Genomic DNA, 14,425 nt, shown 5'->3' on the forward strand with positions numbered 1-14,425 from the left:
ATACGATCCTAATCAAAATATATATATTTGTCTCATATACTATGGGATGGTGAGAAGAGATATATTTTACATCCTAAAAGAACTATAATTAAAGATACCATTATTTCTGGTACAGAAGTTCCTATAAAAATGAGAAATACACTACTTTTAAGTGTGGTTTGAACTATTAATTTATGTAATTGGAAGTAACCAATTAGATTTACAAAGCTAAAATTCTAGCTAATTATACTTGAAAAAGAAATTAAAAAAAACTTGATTCAATTTATCTAAGTAAGTATAATACAAGTTTTGAGATTGTGACAAACTAATAAAAAATAAAAAATATTTAAGTAATGAAATTAGAATAAATTATTAAAAAAAATTTAAAAATAAAATCACAAAACTTAACGTTGAGTAAAATTTCCAACGTTGAGTAATTATACTTTAAAGGGTAATCAAGTCATATTTTATGCAACAAAAATGTAAAAAGACCTCTTTTCCCGGGTAAATTTAACAATGGCAAATGGATCCGAGTGAAAAGACCATCTTGCCACTAATCTCGAGCAGTAAAGGCAAAATAATCTTTACATTATCTGAAAGGATATCTCAATGAATAGTAGCAAATGAGATATGTAGTTTTTTACTTTCGTTAATCTCATAGAGTTAACTGCTGAAAATTTTCTGAAATGAAGAGTTTTCAAGATGATTTACAGATCAGCTTTCTATACTAAATCTTCGTACATCAGGATGGCAAAAGATAAGAGACAGAGAAAGAACAATTAGGCACTAATTAAACTCTGCAAATTCCGAATCATACTACAAGGGTGGTCTGAGATCAAAATATTGGGAAAACATTTTTAACACAGTATTTCAAAGCGAGAGAATCAGCATCTCAAATGCCGCCGACCACAGATCCAAACTAATCTAGCTCCTATAACGTGACAAACCAAAGACAACATAATGTCCTAAATGGACACCAGATCTAAGTTCTTGTAGAACATTAATTATGGTTGCTTTTAACCAGCTTCATGTTTTCTCTACCAAGTCTTGCGGCGTGTGACACCGGTCTGCATGGATATTCGAGCAGCTTCCTACCTTCGAAGTTGACCGCTGCGTTTTTACCAGTGGTACAAGTGACTGCACAACATCTGCCATCAACGGTCTGTAATCTGCCTCTGGTTGCACACACATTGCAGCAATTGCTGCCACTTGAATAACCTCTTTCATTGAATACTGACCCTCCAATGACGGATCCATAATTTCCACAACCTTCTCTCTATCTGTCAACCGTGGCAGTGCCTTTCATGCATGCGAGCAGATCAGGTGAATGTGTTAAACAGTTAAAATACATGTACAAAACAGATCTGATCTCAAATAAATAGGATCGAGCAGTTTATCATCATGTGATCAAGTATTTGTTTTACTGTAACTACACCCTAGTTAAATGTAAAGGAAAGATAAGATTCCCACCCAAGATACCAGAACTCCTTCCCCAGCAGGTCGCTTAATATCGACTGGAACTCTGCCAGTAAGCAATTCCAAGAGAACAACCCCGTAACTGTAGACATCTGATTTTGTTGTCAAATGGCCAGTTAATGCGTACCTATGCAGCACCATATAAAATAAAAATACCATCTGAATGAGTTATTTCTTGGTTGATGTGGGCGAAAATAAAAGGACTGAATTAGTGGAACTGTAATACAGTTTAGTCTTTTGCTTCAAAGAACAATAGATAGATAAGCAATGCTTTTACGTAGAAAAAATGTTAAGAGTGTAATTAAATCATACTCAGGGGCAATATAACCCTGGGTGCCCAGCACTCTAGTAGAAACATGCCCACCAGCCTTGTCAGGTCCAAGCTTGGCCAATCCAAAATCAGAAACTTTGGCGTGTAAATTTCTGTCCAGGAGGATGTTGCTGCTTTTAAAATCTCTGTGAATCACTGGAGGATTAACATGCTCATGGAGATATTCCAAACCCTTAGCAGCTTCGAGGGCAATTCTCAAACGTGTTTCCCAGTCCAAACTTATGGAAACAGTATTGGAACCTGCACGTTCAACCAACATAATCCTTATGTAAGTCTTCAGCAGAAGGCCTTTTTACAGGAAATTCAGACAACAGAAACTTCTTAGGTTTATCACGCATAACTTTTTTTTAGCTGGTTTAAAGTTCCTTTTCTTTAACTTTCCTAAAAGCATTTTATATATAATCTAGAAGAGAGAGTCGGACATTAACAGAAAAATCAGCCTTACATTGCACCCACATTAAGGAAGTTTGAACAATAAGAAAGCAAGGCATTGATAACTCAAACACAGTGGATGATCCTGATTTGATCTTAATCTGTTCTTTTTGTCATTGGGGTATCTAATGGGCCTTAGCCTACAAAACAAGGGCAGTTGTCCTCCCGCCATCCCCTCATCCTTGATGTAAACAGAATTCAATCTCTAGTTGCTTCTTACGACATCAAGTGAATTTACCAGCTATGCTAGCTAATCCGACAGTTTGAATTCAATCATGAGAGCATGGAGGGGCTTTGCTAGGGCCAATGTGAAGCCCAGGCTTGTTGATGATCTCCATTGACGGAGTTGAATATGAGCAACCAAAAACATACTTGTCCCAAACAATGTGCATGTACCTTGATGATAGATAGCTCTTAAGTTTTAGTATTGCTTGCATATGTATGATAGTCAACCAATACTAGCAGAACAAGGGGAACAAAATTATATAAAAAATATAGTTAAAGCCTTTCTACATAGGAATTTATTTAGATCAAGAACTACAGATAAGATTACATGTTTTCACATTTACATACACATACAGAATATTTTGTCTTTTCATAGCATAATAGTAGATATTTCAAAGTATTTATACGGTACATATGACATAAAAAACATGTCACTAAAATATTTTTGAAGCCTTTGGTCAGGGTTTGGTCCCAAATGTGGCCCTAAAGTGACTAACATTCCTGCTGCACAAAGACATACCTAAATTAGATCAGATGTAAAACTCTCAATTGCAGCGTCGCCACCAAATAATATAAAAGAAGAATCTTGTTCTTATAAGCAGTCACTTTTCTTCAATAGAACTAATCATATAAGTTAGACACTTTCTTAGGCTAGCCTTTTTTCTGATACCGTACGTTAACCCTGTTTGCCCTCTACTTTAAGCTTTCCTAATAATGGCAGGAAGTGGATCGTGGGATCAATAAAAATATATCAAATTTCAAAAGCTGTAATCCAAAACCTTGTGGCATATAACAAGAATTACTGGCTGGCATTGTCTTTATTTCTTGTTGTTTCTGATAGAACTTATATATCTTTTATATGCCTCACCTCTAGCAAACGTTTCTATCATCCATTTAAGAAATGTTTAAACAACCGCAAATAGAAATTAAGACAACTTACTAGTGATACGATGCAAATGTTCTTGTAGACCACCATTTGGCATGAACTCATACACCAGCACTTTATGATTGTCACCTGAACAATACCCAAGCAATGCCAGCAGATAAGGAGAATGCAGGTGGCTCAGCAATTCCACCTAGAAATAAAAATCAACAGCCAATGAATAAGCTATTTACTAGAACCTGGAGATTAAAGATCAATTAAGCTATGTGTGTGAAAAAAGGAAGAAAAAGAAAAGAAACTTGAGGCTCTCTGCGCATGTGCATGTGCACTTGCGGGGATAATACTTTTTTTTTTTTTGAATTCAAGGAAACCCCACACCCCGGAAAGCGCACTTTGTGGGCCCAGGTGAGTGAGTAAAACCTCGGCTGTCCCAGGCTCTTACAAGAGGTGTACGCCCTGACTCGAACTCGAGACCTGCTGTGCAGATCTCAAGCCCTTGGCCACCACGCTACACCCCTTTGGGACATACGTGATGCATAAATTTTACTAAATATTTCCCCCCTTTGCTTGTGTGTGAGTGTGTGGATAAATGTCCTCTGTGTGAAAGACAATAAAGAGGTGAACTAAACCAGACCCTGCAAAATTATTCGGATGAAATTCATTTTCTGTTTTTCTAAGGGACTCGCAACCAAACTAGAAAAATTCCCCTCCCTCGTACTTCTTGGTGGCAAACATGGCAGAAAATAAACATATCAAAATCAAACCTCCACTTTAAATTCATCTTCCCCCTGCTTCCCTGCTTGGTCCATTAACTTAATTGCAACTTTCCTTCCATCGCTAAGGACTCCACGATACACTAATCCAAACCCACCATGCCCAACCACATTCGACTTGCTGAAACCACCAGTAGCTGAATGCAATTGCTTAAATGTGAACACGTTAAGGCCTTTCCCAGCAACAACTTCGAGATCTGTAAAGCAACCTTTGTCCTCATACCCTTCCCCTTGAAAGAAAATGGAATGAACACAAACGTACATTTATGTTATTACAATAAATAAATTAACCCAAAATGGGAAAATCTGGATGCTTATGAAATTAAGATGAATCCTCACACAAATAAATAGCAATGCTAACTGAAAGCATAAATTAGGAAGCCAAGTACAAATACATAAAAGTATCAAAACAATGCCAGCATTTCTTAAACAAATCAAGAGAAAAAAAATCTTCTCTAATTCTTTTCATTTTCCAGCAGCCAAACAGAGGCCGCAAATTTTACAAAGAGCGAGAGTTGGCTTTCAGAAAAGAAAACAAAAGGGGACTTACTGCTGTGGTTTTTAAGGCGTTTGGAGAGCTTGTTACGTATATAGCAATAATAACTAAATGCAACCAGCAGGGAAGCCACTGTCAGTGAAGCCACCACCACAATAGCCACCAGAGCAATGCGCTCTTGCCTTCCATACTCATCATTCTCTGTTTCCATTTCCAGACCCTAACCCTAGAAGTAGAAACTGATACTAGCAAGGGAGGGAAATTTATTGTGTGGAGTACTTTCTTTGGAAAGCTTTGGAGTTGGAGCCGTTTTCTTTCTACTGTGTTGCCTGTGGAAAGACAACTATTGCCTTGTCTGTGGCGCGGACAATACACCGACTACTGACTATTACTTTACAGTACATATCCCTTTTTCTTGTTTCTTTTTTCTTTTTTCTTTTTTTTTTTCTTTTTTGTCTTTTTGAGCCCGGTGGATGAACATTTCAATCATCTCGGATTTCGAAATTAAATCTTTTCCTGAACTATTATAGATATTTTACTAGTGTATATAATTTTATAGTGATTAAAATAAATATTTATAACAATTCTATGATTTATATCCTCAGGTGATAAATGTTTATGGCAATTTTATGATCCATGTTTTCAGGTAAAAAATATATTTTTCAGTCTTTTTTTCATTTTTCTTTTGTGTATTTCATTTTTTGGAATGAAAAAGTGATTTTTTTTTATTAAATCTAAATTTTTATCATAATTTTATAGAACAAAAAATCATACATTGATGTTTTACGAAAGTATAAAAAAAAAAAGAATAATTAATTCAAAAATATTATATAAATAATTGATAATAAAATAAATATCTTAGCCCTAGTAACAAGTTTTTAAAAAATTCTGTGAATTAAATTAATATATAACAACTTTATTTTATAAAAAAAATTTTTTTGTTGCGGTTAATTTAGTATTTATGTATGTTTGATTAAAATTGTAGTTGAAATTGAGGTTGAACAAAAAATGATTAAAAGTGTTTGGTTAATAATGATTTTGAAATTGAGATTATAAAATAATTTAAAAATATATATATTAATATAGATGATTTTTAATTTAAATATTGTAAATTTAACTATTATTATTATATAATGAAATAAATAATATTTTATATAAAATATTTTTTATTGGTCCATTAAATTATCTACATTTCCATCACGTATGAAATACATCTAACAAGGACTACAATTATTTTGGTTTCTTAAGCACACAACAACATCAGGCAAAATATAATCAAGAACAAAATTGAGATTACGATCAAATTCTGCAAATGTTACGTCATCAAGAGATCTCTGTCTTATTTATGTAGTGTCATTACATAATGCTAAACACTAATTTTTTGAATAAAACACAATTAAAAAATAAAAAATATTTTTTATTTTTTATTTTACTAGGTCAGACCCGGTTCAATGTATTTTGAGCTTTGAACTGGACCTGGTCCAGCCAGAACCGGTCCGACCGGAACAACATGCTACACTGTTCATCTTGCGTAGTGTTCATATAATGAATTAATTAGCATGAATAGTGTAGCAACGAGAGACAGGAATGCAAAAGGCACAAGAGAGATAGGAACGCAACGAGAAGCAAGAAATTTCAGCTTCAACAAAACTGCGTTTTCAACGCAGATAATGATAGGATCTACATATAAAAATCACTGCTAATTTTATAACAAAACACTTCAATGCAACTGTTACATACTAAACATACCCACAAACACTTAGCCAAATCAGGAGTTTTAAAAATAAAAAATAAGCAACACCATTCCAAGAAAATTGAGTGTAGAAAATTGTTTTTCTAAGATAAGCTTTCATGTCTAAAAGATATTGTAACTTAATTTATTTTTTAAAATGTTTTTTTTTCTTTTAAAATCATAAAGTGCCATTTCATTTTCAATAAAAAGAAAGCTTTTTTAAATCACTGATATAAAACTTGTTCTAATTCATTAGTTTAATTTAGTAATTCGTAGACTCAAGACTTAACTTAAGTTAGGTTTTATATTGAACTGAATAGGGAATACATCCAACCATATCTGGTTGACTATGTTAAAACCAAAATAAGATCTCAATTGATTTTTAAAAAAATTCAAAACAATATTATTTTAATATTATTTAAAAAACAAAATTAAAAAACAAAATTAAAACGATGTAGTTTTAACTTGATAAAAGTCAATTAAATTTGATCCTCTAACCTAAACTTTGAATTAGATTACAGATTGGGCTAAATTTTATAACTATATTTCAGATCAACTAGAAAAATAAGATTCAGATCACATGTCTTGCTATTGTTACCTATATTTAACTCATATGGTATCTATCGATCCATATCTATAATCAAGTTAACCTCTATTTAATTAAAATGGACATCTGACACTCGGGGACTTAATTTTTTATTACAGACCAAGTTGTATTTAACATGAATGTACGAGAATAATAATAATAAAAAAAAAAAAAGCTCCTGAAGAGCACTTATTTGTAAGAAAATAAATACAGGGAGTAAAAAAAAATTAATAAAATTTCAGAAGCTAATCTAAATTTTATGACCTGTCCTTTTAAAAGGTGATACCATTTTAATTAAGGCACGCTAAAATAAAAAAAAAAGAGTTAATTAATATTTGGAAAATATTGTAGCTACTTTACTGGAATATTATAATGGCAATGAGGCTAGTCGAAGGTCTGAAAGCTTTGAAGAAGTTAGGCTTAGGCAAAATCCAAGCAACAATTTAATGGGTCATTTTTTAAAATAGCACGATAATATATAAAAAATAAAATTGAAAACTAGAAAAAGTGGAAAAGGTTATGGGAAAATAGCAACGCTCGATCTTAATAATTAATAATATAACTGATAAATATGAACCCAGTTCTCATCGAAAATCATTTCCTCGCGAGTTGATAATCTACAATATAATTATTTATTTATTTATTTCAAAAGATTAATTTAATGCAAAGAATAAAAATTATACATCATTAACTTGTGAAAAAATAATTATTAATGATTTGAAGAAAAAAACGTGTAGATTATGCTTTTGAGAACAACCCAACTATAATTTTAGGAGCAACCCACTAAAAAATACAATGAAAATTACTTTTTAAAATATTTTTTGTTTTGAAATGTATTAAAATAATATTTTTTTATTTTTTAAAAATTATTTTTAATAATACATTCAAACAATCCAAAAACATAAAAATAAATTAATTCTAAATTAAAAAAATTCAAAATTTATCCGACCCATGTTTGATAAAGGGCTAAGCATGCCATTTCCCAAAACTCCCTGCTGCCTTCAGAGATCGAGACATTGCTTTATATGTCATGTAATTGTAATCCTCTGCTCCATATTTTCTTTTGAGAAATTTGATCCCATGGCCATGAAATTACATTCTGGCCATCCTTCAAAGATATTTTAAAAATAAATGAAAACTAGATTCGGAAAACAAATTGATAAGCTTAGAGAAAAGGCATGACTCTTAGTCTTAAATTAATTCATTGCATTCAGTTTTCAGAACCCATTTGAGAAATTACTCATGACTCGAAATTAAACCCCCCAGCCTATCTTTTAATCTCGCTAGAGCTTGCTCCATGTTTTCTCCCATTACCAATTCTAAAGCCAGCGGCACAGTCAACTTCACTGCAGACCGTCAATGCAAAACTTTCCGGTTATTCCATCAAGCGCAACACTTCGGATGAAACTGTTTGGTTTGTAAAAACTCAAAATTATGCCTACCAACAAATTGATTTCGATTAAAAAAAAAACATCTAGAACGAAATGCATGTGAAACTAAATCAGCTTTTCTATACCAAATAATTTCTTGACAAAAACCAGCAAGTTTGAGTGCTGTAATTGTGCTGGGACCAGATCACTTCAGGTGCACTTTGCTGTAGTAATCTACAGCTTTGGATAATGACTGTATTGAAACAGGGAATCCCTGCCCCATCTGCATGAAACAAAGGAAATTGGTTCAATTAGTTGGAAAACTAAACACCCAAAAGAAAAGACCAGTGTCATGTATGGCTGTATTATTTTACATACTAAATATGCACACAGTGCATGTATCTATCACTCAGACATCCAGAATATTGAAATCAAACGGTGGAACAGAACACCAAACACACAAACAAGCGAGCGAGCAGATATACACAACTATTAATAAAAAACAAACTCATCGTATAATTGAAGTACATTATTATTCTTGCAAGTACATTATTATTCTTGCAACCCGTATTAGAAACTGATAGCACACTGGAAGCTATCTAATATATCATTTACGCCTAATAATCCCAGAAGCAAAACGTATTTTGGATGATGGGGCCCATAGCTTATAAATGGTACTAGAGCTGTACAGGCCCACTGCCTAGTTTTTCCTGACTTGCATTCCACATTGGTAGTATAATAACAAGATTCTAGATCCCCATGGCCCTCTTCTTCTTATCCCCTCACATGGATATTGCCAGTAACTTAAAAACTTGACCGCATTGTGGAGCGCTAAGAAAATTCACTGATTTCAAAATACAAGCATCTAAATAAGCTCCAAGTGCAATGACCAAGCCACTATTTAGAACAGTCTACTCAGATAAATGGCGCTAGTATCAAATCCCAATTGGAATTCATCAGAAAAGAATCCATCAAAGGGAGGAATGTGAGCAGAATCATCTAGTCATGACAAATCAGCTAGTTCCTAGCATAAAGAGAGAGAAAATGACAGCCAAATATCTATCACAACACAAATAAAATCAAACTAGTTGTCAGGATAGGAGGATGTTGGAACAAGATTTGTCTAATTGAAGCAAGCTAGTAAAAAACAAAGACGTTTAGTTTCACCATGAACTTATTGACGTTGTTGTGATCAATGTGAAAAATTTTACCACTTTGGTTATTGGTATAACAAGAAAAATAAACAAACAAGTTACAATGCAATAAACAGACACTCAAAATGTCTGTTTATATCACTGTAGGACACCACCATTCAATTGTTATAGCAGTTCAGCAATATAGAAATGGTTTTGTTAAGAACTTGTAAATAGGTGAGCTAGCACAACAATAAAGATGACTCATGTGGTTGGTTCTATGAAAGGTCCGAACTATGAAAAGTACAAATCTTATTACTTTATGCTTTGGAGTCATGCTCGTGGCCTCAGTATGATCTTCATCATCAATAACTGCCCGAGCCTAGTTCACTATTTAACAATAGATTTATCTCCTATCCTATTTATAAACTCATCACTAAGGTTTTTCTTGTTTTGTTCATTGTTTTTGTGCAAAGCTCCAATTTGATACTTTTGCATAAAAAGCTTGCACTTCTCATTATTTGGGTTTTACTTTACATATCCAACCACACTACTAAATACACTAAGAACACAATATTATTTTGTTTCATTAGTTTGTGATTCGATCTTATATGTGTGAATCACAAGGAATATTTACTTTTTTGATGTAGTGTGGAGAGAGAGAACAATACTACAGGCAAATAACTGTAGGTATATAGGCTAAAACCAGGAGACAATTGAAACTGGAACAATAGAATAAAGCTTAGGGTTTCTAAAGAAACCTCAACATCATTACTCGGAAATTACAAGTAGTTAGGAGACAAAAGTGTTAGAAATTTAGTTTTCAATGAGGCAAATGAGAAAGGAGATTTAATACTTTGAAATTTTGATAATAAACGTATATTTTGGGACACAATGTAAAGGAGAGAATACTCTTTGCTGATCAGAGGGAGTATTTTTACTTGATGCCAGTGTGTGTTATTATTGCTCCACACCAAAAGCAATTTAGAGAGGTAATCCACTCAAAAGCCCTCCGATTACATTCCTTTTGCACTAGCCAAAGCCATTTTTTAAGTAAAAACTTTAATGAAGAATGCTGGTCCAAGAAGCACAAAAACAAGATTCTCATTTCACAAGACAGTGAACGTGCTAAATCTATATCTGGGAAAGGATCTTCAGAACATTACTCTCTACACCAATAGTTGATGCATCCAAAGAGAAATAAGTTTCTAAACTACTACATTAGAGTTTTAATTCCGCATATCCTAGTTTTTCTCATAAACTTCGCTAATTTAAGAATTTTTCTTACTTTGGATTAGAAATCTTACTACTGTTAAAAAATTATAGTTTATTAGGAATTTGGAATATCAATTAGAAGTCTTTTATTATTGGAGTTTTCCTTTTCCTATTTGGATTGCTAGTTCCTATTAGTTTAGAATTACTAGGGGTTAACTGTAAAAGCACCGCCTATTCCATGTAGTAATAAAAAGGGAAATTATGAGATTTTGGTTTAGTTTGAGAGATGCAGCCTAGAATATTCTCTCTTTTCTTTTTCCCAAGTGAAACTTTTCTCTTGCTTTTCCTCCTATTTCTCTCTTGCTGTGGTAACCTCAAGTTCCTACTCACAGCTACAATAACACACTAATTCTTCATAATCAAGCCTCTAACCAACCCTAGTTCCCATAACTAAAACCATAGCTCACAAATTCAAACATTTGCAAGACACAAACTAAAAGATGTCCGGCTTCAAAAAACAATTCTGATCTGTACACAAGTGTATACCCCTCCAGGCCCCCATCTTTCCCCTATACTGAACATGCTAATAACAAATAAAACCGCAACCTTGAGAACAGATACAATGTTCTAGTCTAGTGCGATAAAAAGCAAGTGCCAATTAAGCTGCTTTTTTCAAAACATCTGATGTGAAAGATTAACTTTCTCTTCATTCCAGATTTCAGAACTTAGAGCTACGAAACAATACTTCATGAACACATGCAGTTGGAATAAATCTAAAGTTCCAAAAACAATTTATGTTCAAACCTACAAAGATCACATACATACGTCCAAAATCAATCAAAAAGTACTCCAAAGTAACATAGAAAAGGGTTTTAACGCTTACAGTGCTGCAAATATGGAAGGAGTTGACGTATCCAGCATATTTGGAAGCTGTGAGAAAGTAGATGAAATGTTTTTGTTAAAATACTTAAAAATGTAATGGCCACAGGCAGCACCATAACCGTTCTTTATCTACACAAAGAAGAGCAGACAAAAACAGGGGAATGTTGCCGTCAAATAACTGTTACAATCATTTGAGCACACTCCTAAGACATGTAAATGTTAGTCATTAAGAAACTAATTCTCCTAAAGGAACGGGATTACTATGTTTGGGAAACTAGGGTTGCTTGAGGCAAAAACTCATCTAGCTGGCAAAGACCAGCTACAGAATGATTGATTACAGCTTTGCAAAAACTGCCTTCACCTCTTCCCTATAATTTCAGATCCTGAATTTTCTTGACTAACATGATAAGGTATCATATTTCCATTGAGCATTCACCTAATTTCATAATGCACCCAAGATCATTTTACCCCACAAAAAAAAAATGACACTCAACAATAGAACAAATGCTGCTTACTCTTCTTTAAGCCTGCGGGCTTTGCTTGCAGAAGAGCATTCATAAATGCACCTACATTCTCGCGCAAAGACTCTTCTGTAAAACTCACCTGCAGAATGGCATTGTAACAACATCAAAAGGGAAAAAGGTTCCCAAACTCAGTTTTGTCTTGGAGCAAGATAAGCGTACCTTTCCAAGCCCCACATGCACAATTGCTGTTTTGTCCATTTTAAACTTAATTTGATTCTTTTTTGCATTCTTTACTGCTTTAGAAACATCACTGACAACAGTACCTTGCTACAATAGAAATTATTTGAAGTGTATAAGAGAATGGCACAAATCAGTGATCATTAATAAATGATAGTTGCATTAATTGATGCTTGAAAGATGATAAACTCACTTTAAGATCAGGCATCAAACCTTGACGATTGAGAATCTTCCCCAGCTGGTGAATAGGGAAAAAATTGTTTAAACAAACAAGCCATAATTTTGACCAATCAAATAATTTGCAAGAACAATTCAGATGTAAAGACCTTAGCAATGCGAGGGAAAAATTGTGGAGTCGTGAAACAATGATCAAAGTCAATCTTGCCAGCTTCTGCATTGTGTAAATTCCAAGATTTAGTTAGTACGAAAATATATCTTGAATTGTGATTCAGTATAGAGAGAGAGAGAGAGGTGAAATGGTTCCATCTTGGTTTTGTACAAAAGGAATAACAGTATTCAATGAAACATAAGAAATAGAAACCAGTCGAACTGGAAGAAAGGACCCAAAAGGGTCAAGCTAGAAGAAACTTAGACATAGAAACTTTCAAACCCTCTCAAATTTGGCATAGTAGAGATGGCATTATAGCCGTGAAAATTCTCAGTTGTTCTTATCATTAACACTAAAAAATGCACCATATAGAAATAACAGGATTGTCCTCTTACTTGCAATTTGATCAATAAGTTCAACACCTCCAACAATATCAGCTCCCGCGGCTCTTGCTTCATCTGCATCTGCACCTTCAGCAAAGACAGCCACCCTGAGAACCTGAACAATTGCAACAGTTGTCAGGTATGATCAAAAAACTAAAATGAACAGAGACCCATGTCCAGAATAAGTTTAAGAAAAAGAAACTACCTTCTTACCACCGTGAGGCAAAGCCAAGGTGCCGCGAACTATCTGCAATGTGTATAAGAAAAGACATTGAAATCCATTGCAAAGAAGAAGAAAACACAAGAAGAAATGATATAACATACCAGGTCAGATCGAGATTTATCTATACTCAATTTTACATGTGCTTCAATAGTCTCATCAAAAGTATTCCTGGCATTAGCCTGAACAACAATTTACTACACAAATTAGCAACTCTTAGTAAATAAATTATTATCTACGAAAATGACGAGAATGAGGACCTTGACTTGCTTAATAGCCTCATTCAAGTCAAAAAGAGGCTTCTTTTCCTTTTTAACAGGCTTGATTAATCTAGGAAAAGGCAGCACCACTTTTCCCTCCTCTTCCACAACCTTAAAAGCTCTTCTCCCCAGATTCCTCCGCGCCTCAATCCTCATCCTCTCTCTCTCCATATCAACATTGTGTGCGTCCCGTCCTTGAACCCTGTCCTCCGGCAGCGGCGCAACCCGTGGTGCGTATGACACTGGGGTTATTGAAATGGATGGAGGAGCGTCCTTCATGTAACGGAAGTCCTCCCGACTCCAACCTTGTTCTTGCTGACTTCTTCTTCTGAGAGGTTGTTGCTGCTGTTGTTCTTGTTCTTGGGAATTTTCTTGGCTCTCATGTTCAGATCTTACTGGGTAAGAGACTGGTTCGATTATTAAGGGATCTGGGTGTTGTTTTGGTTCAGAGCAAAAATATCTACGGAAATAGGAGCTGGGCAACCACAAACACCGGCGGCTACCCTGCTGGGACAATAGGATTTTCATGGCTGCTGCCATTTTGATGTTGCTACAATTTACAGACAGAGGGAGATTATCAACATTTGGGCTTCTGGGATTTTTTGAGGTTTAGGGTTTAATACTTTAAGCCTCGTTTCTTAAAGAAAAAACTATTCTTGTTACTGATTGAAGTTTTCTATTTAGTCCTTGATAATTATAATCTCAACAATGTTACACCTTAACTATTATAAATCTTGCAATACTACCCTTTTAGGAACTTGAGTGAACGTTATTGGCCCTAGCATGACCATAGCAAAAAAATTTGGGAAGATGGAGAGAGTGATGCGAAGAAAGAATATTTCACAAATATGATAGAAACAAGCTAAGAAAATTAAAATTAAATTGATAGAAAACTCAATCCAATAATTACAATAATTACTTAAAGGTTTTAAATTAAGAAATCAAAGTTATTGAATAAAAAATCCTAACTTTTAATTATAGAGTATCAAGAACTTGAAGTACAAAAAAAAAATATCATCG

The 14,425-nt window shown here is 33.9% G+C and overlaps 2 protein-coding genes across 5 annotated transcripts; both read right to left on the minus strand.

Annotated features, from left to right (window-relative positions):
- Positions 1-748: 748 nt before the first annotated feature.
- Positions 749-4,975, minus strand: LOC133681966 (probable serine/threonine-protein kinase PBL7). Its single transcript, XM_062105178.1, has 6 exons — positions 4,650-4,975; positions 4,091-4,329; positions 3,384-3,519; positions 1,768-2,026; positions 1,450-1,582; positions 749-1,278 (listed from the first exon to the last, which is right to left on the minus strand). The coding sequence occupies exons 1-6, from the start codon at positions 4,804-4,806 to the stop codon at positions 1,006-1,008; spliced, it is 1,197 nt and encodes a 398-aa protein (XP_061961162.1). The 5' UTR covers positions 4,807-4,975; the 3' UTR covers positions 749-1,005.
- Positions 4,976-8,078: 3,103 nt separating this feature from the next.
- Positions 8,079-14,036, minus strand: LOC133681384 (uncharacterized). 4 transcript variants are annotated; one of them, XM_062104422.1, is made up of 11 exons: positions 13,406-14,035; positions 13,250-13,327; positions 13,131-13,172; positions 12,938-13,040; positions 12,541-12,605; positions 12,408-12,452; positions 12,197-12,304; positions 12,029-12,116; positions 11,515-11,561; positions 8,430-8,566; positions 8,079-8,320 (listed from the first exon to the last, which is right to left on the minus strand). In XM_062104422.1, exons 1-10 carry the CDS (start codon positions 13,943-13,945, stop codon positions 8,489-8,491), a joined length of 1,194 nt encoding a protein of 397 aa, XP_061960406.1. In that variant the 5' UTR covers positions 13,946-14,035; the 3' UTR covers positions 8,079-8,320; positions 8,430-8,488. The 4 variants fall into 4 exon arrangements, with proteins under 4 accessions (XP_061960406.1, XP_061960405.1, XP_061960403.1 ...); XM_062104421.1 differs by having other exon boundaries at positions 8,079-8,351; XM_062104419.1 differs by lacking the exon at positions 11,515-11,561 and having other exon boundaries at positions 13,406-14,036.
- Between the last annotated feature and the right edge of the window lie 389 nt (positions 14,037-14,425).

This window comes from Populus nigra, chromosome 2, assembly GCF_951802175.1.
Source record: "Populus nigra chromosome 2, ddPopNigr1.1, whole genome shotgun sequence".
Classification (NCBI taxonomy): domain Eukaryota; kingdom Viridiplantae; phylum Streptophyta; class Magnoliopsida; order Malpighiales; family Salicaceae; genus Populus; species Populus nigra.

Bases quoted from the DNA above. Each gene is read 5' to 3' on its own strand.
- LOC133681384 (XM_062104419.1), bottom strand. From the start codon at position 13,945: ATGGCAGCAGCCATGAAAATCCTATTGTCCCAGCAGGGTAGCCGCCGG. The intron at 13,173-13,249 runs GTATGTTATATC...TACACATTGCAG, and splicing joins ATAAATCTCGATCTGACCTG to ATAGTTCGCGGCACCTTGGC. The intron at 8,567-12,028 runs GTAAGCAGCATT...TGTTTCATGCAG, and splicing joins GCCCGCAGGCTTAAAGAAGA to ATGGGGCAGGGATTCCCTGT.
- LOC133681966 (XM_062105178.1), bottom strand. From the start codon at position 4,806: ATGGAAACAGAGAATGATGAGTATGGAAGGCAAGAGCGCATTGCTCTG. The intron at 2,027-3,383 runs GTAAGTTGTCTT...TTGAACGTGCAG, and splicing joins ACATTTGCATCGTATCACTA to GTTCCAATACTGTTTCCATA. The intron at 1,583-1,767 runs GTATGATTTAAT...GGTGCTGCATAG, and splicing joins CAGGGTTATATTGCCCCTGA to GTACGCATTAACTGGCCATT.